This window comes from Papio anubis, chromosome 4 (assembly GCF_008728515.1).
Source record: "Papio anubis isolate 15944 chromosome 4, Panubis1.0, whole genome shotgun sequence".
Taxonomy (NCBI): Eukaryota; Metazoa; Chordata; class Mammalia; order Primates; family Cercopithecidae; genus Papio; species Papio anubis.
In genome coordinates this window covers 179,098,906-179,111,791 of record NC_044979.1, presented here as the reverse complement: position 1 = coordinate 179,111,791, position 12,886 = coordinate 179,098,906, and the positions used below count along the sequence as shown (strand labels likewise).

The 12,886-nt window shown below is 55.7% G+C and overlaps 2 protein-coding genes across 2 annotated transcripts in view; both read right to left on the bottom strand.

Moving 5' to 3' along the window:
- PDXK (pyridoxal kinase) overlaps window positions 1–12,257 on the bottom strand; it is a 28,262-nt gene extending 16,005 nt beyond the window's left edge. The window contains exons 1-4 of the mRNA XM_031665880.1: window positions 12,080–12,257; window positions 11,952–11,966; window positions 3,849–3,953; window positions 2,116–2,199 (exon numbers count right to left, since the gene is read on the bottom strand). Of these exons, the coding sequence (XP_031521740.1) occupies window positions 2,116–2,199; window positions 3,849–3,953; window positions 11,952–11,966; window positions 12,080–12,257 (382 nt within the window). The remainder of the gene's footprint in view (window positions 1–2,115; window positions 2,200–3,848; window positions 3,954–11,951; window positions 11,967–12,079) is intronic.
- On the bottom strand, window positions 7,441–8,526 carry LOC101001839. The gene is given in 4 exon segments (XM_017956412.3): window positions 7,441–8,086; window positions 8,089–8,154; window positions 8,157–8,292; window positions 8,294–8,526. Coding segments are annotated over 4 exon segments (510 nt in total). The 5' UTR covers window positions 8,375–8,526; the 3' UTR covers window positions 7,441–7,859.
- Window positions 12,258–12,886: the final 629 nt, after the last annotated feature.

Sequence of the window (12,886 nt, the reverse complement as noted above, 5' to 3'; positions counted from 1 at the left end):
CCCGAGTAGCTGGGACTACAGGCGCCCGCCACCTCACCCGGCTAGTTTTTTGTATTTTTTTAGTAGAGACGGGGTTTCACCGTATTAGCCAGGCTGGTCTCGATCTCCTGACCTTGTGATCCGCCCGTCTCGGCCTCCCAAAGTGCTGGGATTACAGGCTTGAGCCACCGCGCCCGGCCGATATCTTCTCTTTTTTAATTTAACTTTTTAATGTGGTAAAAAATATATACCATAATCTTTGCCAGTTTAAGCATATTTAGGTGTACAATTCAGGGGCATTAAGCGCATTCTTGCTATTGTATAACTACGACCACTCTCCACCTCCAAAACATTTCACCTTCCCAAACCGAAACTCTGTCCTCATTAAACACTCACTCCCCATTTCCCCTGCCCTAGGCCCTGGTAATATCTAGTCTGCTTTTTTTTTTGAGACAGAGTCTCATTCTGTCACCCAAACTGGAGTGCAGTGGCATGATCTCGGCTCACTGCAACCTCTGCCTCCCAGGTTCAAGCAATTCTCCTGCTTCAGCCTCCAAAGTAGCTGAGATTACAGGTGTACGCCACCAGACCTGGCTAATTTTTGTATTTTTAGTAGAGATGGGGTTTCACCATGTTGGCCAGGCTGGTCTTGAACTCCTGACCTCAGGTGATCCACCTGCCTCGGCCTCCCAAAGTGCTGGGATTACAGGCGTGAGCCACCACACCAGGCCTTAGTCTGCTTTCTACCTCGATGAATTGGCCTATCATGGATATTTCACATAATGGAATCATGTAACAGTTGTCCTTTGGTGTCTGGCTACTTTCACTGAGCATCATGTCCTCAAGTGTCATCCACACTGCAGCGTGTGTCAGAAGTTCCTTCCTTTTCCAGAATGAGTAATACTCCACTGTATGCACGGACATTTTCTTTGTCAGCCATCACTGGACACAGCCTGTATCCACCTTTGGTCACTGGGAACAATGCTGCTACAAACGTGGGAACACGCACATCCGTCTGAGGCTACCTCGGATCTATGCACAGGGCGGAATTGCTGGTCATGTGGTGTCCGTGTTCCGCTTGTTGGGGAACTGCCGACGTGTTTTCCACTGTGGCCACAGCCTTTGATACTCCCAGCAGCTGTGTGTGAGGGTTTCCGCATCCTCGCCCACACTTGCTATTTTCCGTGTGTTTGATGACAGTCATCCTAATTGCTGTGAGGTGTCATTCATCACTGTTTGTCACCCAAGCAGGTGCAGCGGCTCCCTTCCTCTTCCTGGCCTCGAGCACACACAATCCGGGCCTTGTACATCTGTCCCGACAAGTGCTTTCCCTTTGGGCAACAGTACACAGTGTGGCAAACTATGTGCTGGGCCAGGCCTGCCCTCCGGCCACCCGGGAGACCTGCGCCCCAGAGAGAGACTGTCTGCAAGGTTGGGTGACGCTGCCCCTTCTCCCAGGTGGCAAGATGGACCCAGCACTGCCTGGCTTCTAAGGAAAGATCGATCTAGGCAGATGCCCCAAAGATTTGGCTACTCCCTAGCCTGGCCCAGCCTGGGTAGGACCCTGTTCTCTCCCACTCCCTAGCCCTGGACCTACCTGGGGTGTGGCCCTCCCCTCCCCTACTCCCTAACCTGGCCCTGCCTGGGTGTGACCCTGTCCGTCCTCACTCCCTAGCCTGGTCCTGCCTGGGTGTGGCCCCTCCCTTCTCCAACTCCCTAACCTGGTCCTGCCTGGGTGTGACCCCGCCCCTCCCTTCTCCAACTCCCTAGCCTGGCCCTGCCTGGGTGTGGTCCCTTGCCCCCTCCGCATTTAGGGTCAGTGGAGTCACACAACAGTGCTGCCTGGGCCCCAGACCTTCACACAGCAGCCCTGCTATATGAGTACACTGACACCCCTTCCTGTCTCACACCAGCCACACAAGACACCAAGGTCACCTGCAAACGCTTCTAGCCCAGTGGACTTCAGCAGGCCCACATCTTCAGAGGCCTGGCAGACATAGCTCACTGGCCCGGAGAGGCGGGGCATGGAGGGGTGCAGAGGAGGAAGGAAGCTAAGACGTCCCTTCTCGGGCTCCCACGCCAGCCCTACCCTGTGTGGGGCCACCCAGCCAGACCCGAGGGTGGGCCCCTGCCTACCATACACCAGCCTGGGGTTCTGCTGTTTCAGCTCCCGCACAATGTCCACCACCATGGCCAGGAACGACTTGTCCCTCGTATAACCTTGAGGGGGAGAACCCAGGTTACCCTCAGAAAACAGGAGACTCACCACGATCAACCGTGGCACAAAGAAACAGAAGCACCAGCAGACCCTGCATAGGGGTGGCGGGGGAGGGAGGTGGGTGCAGGCGAGGTGTCCCCACAGGGCTCAGGGTTGGGGGAGGGAGGCGGGTGCAGGCGAGGTGTCCCCACAGGGCTCAGGGTTGGGGGAGGGAGGCAGGTGCAGGCGAGGTGTCCCCACAGGGCTCAGGGTTGGGGGAGGGAGGCGGGTGCAGGCGAGGTGTCCCCACAGTGCTCGGGGTTGGGGGGAGGGAGATGGGTGCAGGCGAGGTGTCCCCACAGTGCTCGGGGTTGGGGGGAGGGAGATGGGTGCAGGCGAGGTGTCCCCACAGTCCAAAGATACCGAGGGCAGACCCCGAAGCATTTCCCAACAGAAACGCCGTGCTTCACAGGAACGAGCCCACGGGCGAGAGGCAAAGGAGTAATCTTTCCTTTGTTTATATTCCTACTTTCAGTAACAAGCATATGACACTTTAATTTAGTCTTATTTATTTTGACACAGGTTGTCATTCTGTCCCCCAGTCCAGAGTGCAGTGGTTCAATCACAGCTCACTGCAGCCTTGAACTCCCAGGCTCAAGCTCCCACCTCAGCTTCCTGAGTAGCTGGGACTATGCCCAGCTAATTAATTTTTAAAAATTTTTTTGTAGAGACAGGGTCTCACTATGTTGCTTAGGCTGGTTTTGAACTCCTGGCCTCAAGCGAGCTTCCCTCCTAGTCTTCCTGAAGTGCTGGAATTACAGGTTTGAGCCCCTGTGCCTGGCCTTATATATGACCTTTAGACATGTAGAGAAGCTGGGCACCGTGGCTCACACCTGTAATTCTAACACTTTGGGAAGCTAAGTGTTTCCCCTAACTGTTTAAAAATGTAGAAACCAGGCTGGGTACAGTGACTCACGCCTGTAATCCCAACACTTTGGGAGGCCAGGGTGGGTGGCTGGCTTGAGCCCAGGAGTTCAAGACCAGCCTGGGCAACATGGCAAAACCCTGTCTCTACAAAAAAAAAAAAAAAAAAAGCTGGGCGTGGTGGTGCATGCCTTTACTCCCAGCTACCTGGGAGGCTGCAGCAGGAGGATCACCTGAGCCTAGGAGGTTGAGGCTGCAGTGAGCTATGACGAGGCCAGTGCACTCCAACCTGGGCCACAGAGTAACACCCTGTCTCAAAAATAGTAATAATAATAATTATTACAATAATAAACATGTATAGAAATACAATTTTTTGTTTAATCAGAAAGTTGACAAAAGATGCCAGTGTACCAGGTAGCAGCCCGTCACCCGTCACCCACCTGTCCTGCCCCGGTCGGCATTCCCAACACCCTGCCTGCACCCTCCCCTGGGCACCGGAACCCCAGTGTGGCCACAGGAGTGGGGGTGACTTGGCACAGCCAGGACAGTCATTGTCCAGGCAGGCACGGCATGGCCAGGACCCCCCAGGCTACCGGGGATGTGATGGTGGCTTGGGCACGCCGAGGCCCTCCTTGAAGGACCAGGGACCCAAGATGGGCCCGGGGTGGGGGTGCTCTGGACCTCCCTGAGCCCACCCTGGCTGGAGCGGGGTCTGTAGTCCCCTGCAGCAGCTCACTGCGGCACCCACCTGTGAGCACGTAGTCATATTTATTCACGTTGTTCAGCTTCAGGCCTTCGTACAACTCCTGCAGCTCATCTGAATTCAGCACTTGGCCCTTCCAGTGGGCATAGCCTAGAGGCAGAGGAAACCATGGGGGCTCAGACACAAGGGGGCCAGCCGTGGGGTCGCGGGCCTCCCTCAACACCCGCCCACTGTCCCTGAGGCTGCCTGGTGGACGGCTCCTCCCCATGGAGTGGCACAAGGCCAGCAGGAGGTCACCAGGCACAGTGCTTGGCAGGTCCCGACAGCTGTCCAGACCGGACACCTCAAGCCCCCGTGAGCCCCCTGACCCTACACTGTCAGGGATTGTTACTACGGCCTCAGTGGCCCCCACCCTCCCACTGCCAGTTCCTGTGGGAGCTGCGTCTCAGGTACAGGCGGGGTGTGCGGAGACACACACCAGCTCACGGCTGTGTTGTTCCCCCACTGCTGTCCAGAATGCCCCGGCTACAATCTCCCCACAACGCCACAGCCTCTTGTTTCCCAGAGTCTCCTGCATGAGCTCCCAGCTATTCAGGCCGGGGTGCTCGGCCACCGGCCACTGTCACCCGGACACCCTGGCAGGTAAGGCTTGTTACGACCCCACCCCAACAAGCTTATTAAGGAGCAATTAGAGCCAATCTTAGATCAACTCCTGAGCAAGAGACAAATGTGAATGAGAAAGAGGCCTCAGCCCAGGTGTATACAACCTGCCCTTGGCCCGATGGGTAGCCAGGGTGAAGTGTCCACCCCAGGCAGATAGGCATATCAAGGTGTGAGGACAGATGCATCGGCTTCCTGCAGGCGGGACCACCAGTCCCCTGGGAGCCCTTCCTGCACTGTGGGACCCAACCACAGCTCTAGCTCAAAGCATGCTCAGGGGGCAGCCATCCACACAGGGTGGGGTCCACCATGGATACTCCACATTTGCCCATGAGAAACGCCTCACATTGAGGGGCTCCTGGCCTTCTCCCACGTGCATCATCCTCTAACGCATGCCTTTTTCAGCAAATAAGGAAAACTCTGACGTATGGATTCCTACAACAGCAAAGTCCAAGTATCACGCACTGGTAGGTCACGGCCAGCCAGCTCTGAGCCCATGCACCATGCTCTGTGGCTAAGATCCCCTGAATTCCCACACCAGAGGACAGCTCCATGGCTCCTGCCCCTGAGGGCCCTCCTGCGTACCAGTCACTGGCTCCCACTGGCAGGGACGCCTTTGGCTTTCCCCAGGAGCCGTCGTACGGGAGCACGTGTGGCGCAAAAGTACTGAGACTGCCATCAGAAGCAATGCTCCAGGCACGGTGCGGCGTCTGGGGTGTGCATCTGGGGGCGCCTGCCCTGTGCTCTGCCCGGGACACCAGAGTAGATGCACTGAGGGGTGGGTCTGCCAGAGACCAAGCCCCTGATGGACTCCGGGTTAACAGTCACTACGGGTCAGGAGGGGCAGGGGGTATCCACCGTGGGCAAGGTCAGTGCCTCACACAGCAGCCTGCCCCTCCGGTACAGGGTGTGTCCTGGGGAGGCTTCTGCCAGGCCGGGGCGGGGTTTGGGATGAGGGGTAGGAAGAGGGAGGCAGGCAATGGTCCCTCCTGGTCCTTTCTGCCCTCGGATTCTGAGTATCTTTCCAAGCAGGATGGGACTCACCACCGCTGCACATGTGCTCCTTTCCTGGGGAGGTGACATGGCCTGGCTTTGTCCCCACCCAAATCTCATCTTGAATTGTAGTTCCCATAATCCCCATATGTTGTGGGCAGGACCTAGCAGGAGGTCATTCAACCATGGGGGCGGTTCCCCCATCCCGTTCCCGTGATAGGGACTGAATTCTCACAAAAGCTGATGGTTTTAAGGGGCTTTGAAAACCCTGGGCCCCTCACTCTGCACTTCTCCTTTCTGCTGCCATGTGAAGAAGGAAGTGTTTGCTTCCACTTCTGCCATGACTGTAAGTTTCCTGAGGCCTCCCCAGCCTTGCTGAACTGTGAGTCCATTAAACTTTTTTCTTTATAAATAACCCAGTCTCAGGTACACCTTTATTAGTGTTGGGGACCAGCCTCAACACCACCCGTAGGGTACCCAAAGTCCGGTGGTGACAAAGGAATGAGAAGAGACAGGTTAAGAGTTCATAAAGGTGGGGCTGGGCACAGTGGCTCATGCCTGTAATCCCAGCACTTTGGGAGGCCGAGGTGGGTGGATCATGAGGTCAAGAGATCGAGACCATCCTGGCTAACACGGTGAAACCCTATCTCTACTAAAAATACAAAAAATTAGCCGGATGTGGTGGCGGGTGCCTGTAGTCCCAGCAACTTGGGAGGCTGAGGCGGGAGAATGGCATGAACCTGGTGGGTGGAGCTTGCAGTGAGCGGAGATCACGCCACTGCACTCCAGCCTGGGAAACAGAGCGAGATTCCGTCTCAAAAAAAAAAAAAAAGAAAAAGAAAGGAAGAGTTCATAAAGGTGGGAGTCAGGAGGCCAGTTGCAAAATGGAGGCTGCGAAAGGCACCGAGCTCTGGTGTCCACACTATTGGGTACAATCACTTAGATCTAAGAAGCAGACATTCAGGGCGAAACAGTGAAAGGGAGGCAGTACGTCACAGGCATAATCTATAGCAATAGTGGTTTAAAGGAATCTCCTTTGTGCTCAAACAGCATATCTTTAACTTATCAGAGAGTTAGTGGGAGTGGCTTAACCAGCAGCCTGCACATCTGTCCACATTCCAATGCTTCAAAGGAGTGTCTTCTGCAGGGGCCTTTGAAAACAGTATGCTGAGAATAGATAGGGCTCAAGGACAGTATCTCCAACTGAACTTTTAATGAACTCCCGTAGGCGCCAAGAAGGCGGGTAGATAAGTAAGAATATAGAAACAAGGTACTGAGTAGAAGGTTACATGTGGGAAAAGAAAGTTTGTTTTGCATTGCATTCTTTCTGCTGACGTGAGGTTTATGGAGTATAAATAAAGTGAGGCGGAGGCTCTGAGTGCGGCCGCCATGTTCTCTGTGTGTCTTTGTCTTTGTGTGTGTTCTTTCATTCTCCACCACCCCCGGTGCGGCCCCCAACAGTCTTCCTCCTTGAACACAGTATTTATAGATAAGAGAGCGGGTCTCGCTCTGAGCATAGGAACATGATGGCAATTAGGAGGCTTTCCTCCTCAGAGGCCTCTTATGGCTTTCCACAACTTATTGTCCCATATTTTTATGGCCAGTTTATACAGGTGCCCCACAAGCCCTTTTCCCAACAATTAGCAGTGTGAGAATGGACTAATAGAGGGTGGCATCGGGAAGGACTGCAACCAGGTGGCTCCAATTCTCCTACTGTCCTGGGCACTGGGTCCAAGGTCAAGGCGTCTCCAAGGCTGGTTCCCGAGGCCTCTCCCCAGGGCTTGCAGACAGCGTCAACTCCCTGTGTCCTCATGGCGCTGTCACTCTGTGTATCTGTGTCCTCATCTCGTCTTCTTACAAGGACCAATCAGCTTGGATCAGGGCCCACCCAGAGCCCTGATGGCCTCTTTTAACCTGATGACCTCTGTAGGGGCTCCATCTCCAAATCCAGTCCCACTGTGAGGTGCTGGGGTTAAGGCTGCAACATGAGAATTTGGGGGGATGTAATTCAGCCACAACAGCCGTGAGGAAGGGGAGACGTCCAGCACTTGGCCGGGTCTCAGACACAGGCCCCAGGCTCCTCTGAGGCCCAGCTTCTTCTCGAAACATGGCGCATGGTCTTGCACCTCTCGGTGGCCTCCTGCCCACTGCGGGAGGTGGGATAAGCCCAGAGCCCACAAGAACCTTCTCAAACAGGGGACGGCACTTGGATCTTGTGTAGAACTCATTCCATTTACAGATGAAAAAACAGAGGCCAAACAAGCGGCTCCTTGGGCAGCCCAAGGAGCCTGGCGCTCCGTCTGACCCCAGCCAGCCAGGGAGTCCGCGCCATGCCTGGCCCCTCGCCGGTGCCCATCAGCAGGTTCCTGGCCCTGGCCTTCTCCAGTCCTGTGCGCCTTGTGTTCACACCAGCTGCCCCTTCCCTGCAGCAGGGACCACCAAGCCCAGCAGCAGGTCACCTGTCCCACCTGCTCCGGCTCCACACTCCAAAAGCCAGGACAGCCCGACCCGTCCACCTGCTGACCTCCAGCTCCGCAGGCTCCTTCCCAATGCCCTCAGGCCAGGAAGCTCAGACAGGAAGCTCCAGGAAATCCTCTCAAAGGGGCCATTAGGCATGCTGGCCTCAAGGCAGAGCTCTGCCAAGCCTGGTTGCCCTGGGCTTGGGAGGCACAGCTCAGAGTGTGGAAAAATGAATGGGGGTGTGGTGTGGCCTCAAGGAACAGGGGCCCAGTCGGGGGAAGGTGCAGAAGTGCAAGCAGCAGCCCCGAGGCGGCGAGGTCTGCACCAGGTGGGCTCTGCAGGCACTTGGGGGCTCGGCTTTCCCACCCCTCCTCCCGCCTAACGGGCATCACGGAACCAATGACGCAGCTTATGTGGAACACTCGTGTCCCCGCCGGGAGTCTGGCTTTGTGGTCCATCCCAGGCAGAAGCTGCCCACGTGACCACCCCAGTAACAACCCTGGGCAGGAGGGGGGCGTGGTGGCGCACACCTGTAGTCCCAGCCACTCGGGAGGTAGAGGCAAAAAGATCGCTTCAGCCCAGGAGGTCAAGGCTGTGGTGAGCTGGCTGCACCACTGCACGTCAGCCTGGATGACAGAGACCTTGTCTCTACAAAAGAAAAAAGAAAAGACTGGGCGCGGAGTCTCACGCCTGTAATCCCAGCACCTTGGGAGGCTGAGAGGGCAGGATCGCTTGAGCCCAGGGAGTGCGAGACCACCCTGAGCAACATAGTGAGACTCTGTCTCTATGACAAATAGGAGAATTAGCTGGGTGTGGTGGTGCACACCTGTAGACCCAGCCACTTACGAGGGTGAGGTGGGGGGACCTCTTGAGCTCAGGAAGTTAAGGCTGCAGTGAGCCACGATCGCACGACTGCACTCCAGCCTGGATGACACAGCGAGACCTCGTCTCACAAAAAAACAAAAAAACAGAAAAAGGAAAAAGAAAACCCTGGGCAGAGTCGCAAATGAGCTCCCTGGCAGCATCCCCCCAGCTCCCTGCCAAATGAACTGCAGCCTGTGTGACCCCATCTCCAACTCCTAGGTGCGCACTGGAGAACTGAAAACATGTCTCCCCCCAAAACGTCTAGACACACGTTCACGGCAGCAGGTTTCGCAACAGCTACAAAGTGGAAAGAGCCCGAGTGTCCGCAGGGCTGCCTGTGGCTGAGCTCACGTGGCCGGTCACACAGGGCGTGAGCTGCGTCCTGGGCACGCACGATGGGCCACGTGGCAGGAGGAACAGGAAACAACGCGGCCCCCCAGACAGCCTGGGGAGTGCAGCCCTGGAGCCAGGGTGCCCGGAGCAGAACAGCCCCTACGATGCGTGAGGCCCGTGGCGCGTGCAGAAGTCTGTCTTTGTGCACGATCAGGCCTAGTAAAATGCTTCCTGGAGGTGAGTTTGCTGAAACATAAGCACCTCTAGCCATTAGACAGAGGGTGGGGGGAACAAAAAGGAAAAACAACAAAAAAACTCAAAAAACAAAGAGCGCCTCCAGCTCCGTCGAGGTCTGTGGAATAGACAGTGTCATCATGAGCACTGCACTCACAGTGGGCAGCACGGGAGCCCAGAGGGGCTGGGGGGCTTCGTGGAGGAGGCTGAGTCCCCTGTCCTACCACCAGCTCCCGTGGCACCCAGGGCAGGTACACGACGCACCAGCCTCATTCCCCAGCAGCACAGCGTGGCAGGGGCGAGGGAAGGGGAGCAGGCAGAAGGGCCCCAGTGCAGGGGAGAGTGACGCCTGCCCTCCCTCCCTAGGGAGTTGCCCCTGAGCCACAGAGACAGCGTTAGGGAAGCTACGCGGGGGCCTCCTGATCAGGCCGCACAGACAGCTGACCCCGAGAGTGTAGGTACAGGGTGCCGGGAGCCAGCCCACAGCCACAGATGGAGCTGGCTAAGGGGTCCTAAACCAGCAGGCCCCCCATGACATCTGGAGGAGGCTGGAGTGGGGGCTCCCAGGAACCACAGGCCGGACCCTGTGGGAAGGGACGCCCCCAGGCCGTTCATCTGGTTCTGCAACTGTGGAGGCTCCCAAGCACCTGGGGTCCTGTCCTCATCCCAGCCCTCTGACGGCAGGCCAGAGACCCCTTGTGTGTCTCGGGACCCTCAGGTCAGCCAGCCCACCTCCCACTAAGAAGCTTCCACCAAGCCTGGAAGGCAACACCAAAGCCCAGGGCGCTCCCCGCATCCTGGAATCCATGCAAGGGCAGCTGGGTCTGTGAGGATGTTGAACCAGCACTCGCGGAGCACAGCACGGTCCCCAGAAACACACCCAACACCCTGCTTCCGTGTCCAAGCCAGCCAGCTCACTCGCTGAAAAACAAATCCTAAAGGAGGGCGGCGAGAGCAGCCAGGAAGAACATGTGGGTTCAGGGAGGCTCCTGGAGGGCCTGAGTCTTCAGGGACGTCTCCAAATCTCATAGCACCCAGTGTGCCCAGCAAGCAAAGGCAGGAAGGGGTTCCAGCGAGAGCTGGAGCCTGTTGGTCTGCACCACCAAGAGCTGCAGTCTGTCTGTCTGCACCGCCAAGAGCTGGAGTCTGTCCGTCTGCACTGGCCGAGCAACCCTTTCCTCTCACTTAGCATGTGTCACGCCTGCCTCAAGAGAAACCACAGCACTTCTTCCTGCTCCCAAAGGTAGGGGCCAGGGCCTCCCACATATCCCATTGATGCTCTGCCAGGCTGTTTCTGGGACGTTCTGTGCTCCCAAGGTTCCGCCTGGGTTCAGAGAAATTTCAGGGGAAGCGAGGTGGGGTTTCAAAGAACAGAACAGCTTTGTTCTCCTGCTGACGAAGCTGTATAGGCACCACAGAGAGGAGGGAGGACTCCACGCACCTTCACCTCCAGGCCATAGGGCTGGGGGCATGGAAAGCACGGCCTGTGAGGGGCTTCTGAGGCCGGTCACCCTCAGTCCCCTGAGCCAGCAAACTCCTCAGCGTCCCAGTGCGTGGAGACAGATGCACACACGGGCCCCGCAGCACTGCTGTTAACAGAGAAAACCCAGAACCACCTACACGTCCCCCAGCACAACCACCCCACGGGGCACCCTCCTCAGCTCCAGGAGGCAGGAACAGGCACCGCGCAGGCAGGCGACAGCAGGAGTCACACCGCTGTGCTCTGAGTCAGGCCTTGGTCCAAGCACTTTACGCAATTTACCTATTCAACTCTGGCAACCTCACGGCAGCTGTTAGGATTGCCCTCCTGTTTTACAGAGAAGGAAACTGAAGCACTGAGAGGTTCTGCCACTGGCACTGGGTCAAGTGGAAGCCTGCAGTTGTTGCCATTATCTCTTTACTTCAGGGCACGGTTTACGCTTCTGATAAGTAGAGCCTTGTTGAAGTGAGTGCCTGACTCTAGGGTTCTGTTCATAAAAGCTCATGTTTTCATACTCTATTACTTCCGGCTTCTTGCTCTTTTACTTCTCAGATTTGCTTCGTTTCTTTTTACTTCCTTTACATTTGCTTCTTGCTCTTTTGACATTTCTCTTGCATTTGCTTGTTTTTACTTTGACATTTTGCTTTGTTTCATTTCCAGATTTTCTTAAGCTTTTATTTCCTAGATTTTGCTTTGCTTTTTATTTTCTAGATTCTGCTTATACATTTCCTCCGATTTTGAAAAAAGATTTGATTTATTCTCCATTTTCTTATTTTTGATTTCTGATTTATTTTATTTTAGATTTATTTATTTCTTTTTCTCTCCATTTTTATGATTTATTTTATTTTGATTTAAGATTTTGATTTATGAGTGATTTATGATTTTATTTTGATTTCTCTGATTTTATGATTTCTCCTGAGATTTCTCTGTTTTTACCTCTTATTTTTGATTTCTCTGATTTTTTATCTCCTCTCGCCCCCTCACCTCCCCGCAGACACTGCCCCGGCTCCCTCACTCCCAGCCACTCCCGCATCTCACTACACACTCCCGCGACTACTGCCCTCACCCGCCCGCCCTCACTCCCACACTCTGCTCTGTGCCGGCTGCTGGAGCCAACACCTTACCTGTGTGGTTTGAAACTGACAGAGTTTACCGCGTCGATCTCAAATCCCAAAACCTGCAAGATAGAGAAGGAACAGGTAGGCATAAGAGAGCCAGGTCTGGGGTTCCACGAACCCCAGCAGGCACTGACTCAGAAGAGGGGAGTAAATGAGCCCCGGCCAGCATGGGGCCCCCAGGTGCAGGCCGGAGGGCCGACGTGTCAGAGCAGGAGGCTCGCCCCAAGTCACAGGTGACATTGGCACGTCCAGGGCCTTGAATGTCTGGAGCTGGGTTTCCCTCTCTGGGGAGCAACCAGCCCGGGAGGGCATCGCCCGGCCCACAGCACCTCCATGGAGAAGCACTTCATGCATCATTCCAGAAATCGCACCCAACAAAAGCCCTCAATAAGACTAATAAACTAAACAATAAAACGAAGACAATACCCGTCTGTCCAGACACTGAACAGAGGCTGCGAGGCTGTCTCTGCTGCGAAAACATGGGCGTCTACCCCACCCCTTGGAGGAAGCCAGGCCAAGGGCCCCGTGGGCAGCACACATGGCTGAAAAGCCTGAGTGAGAGACAGGGAGTGGGTTCGTGAGGACAGAGGGGGAGGGAAAGGGTGAGGGTTCCAGACAGATGGAGAGGGAGGACAGAACCCACGGAGCGGTGGCCTCCTTCCCATATCTCCAGGGGCCAAGACCGGCCTCCACTAGTATGGGGGGCCATCCCCACCCTCTCCCGTGCACCAGGAATGCCCCAAACCCTCTCTTCCTGCTGCATCTGGACAGCCAATCACCCTTGAGTTCCACCTTCATGTTCAAAGCCAGTGTGTCAGCACTAGGAGAGCGGCTGTTTCCAGGGAGGGGCTTCTGGGGCTTCTCAAATTTGTTTCTTCACTGGGTGGGGTTTGCTTTGTGATAATGAGTTGAGCTATCTGCTTAGGATTTGTATTCACCAA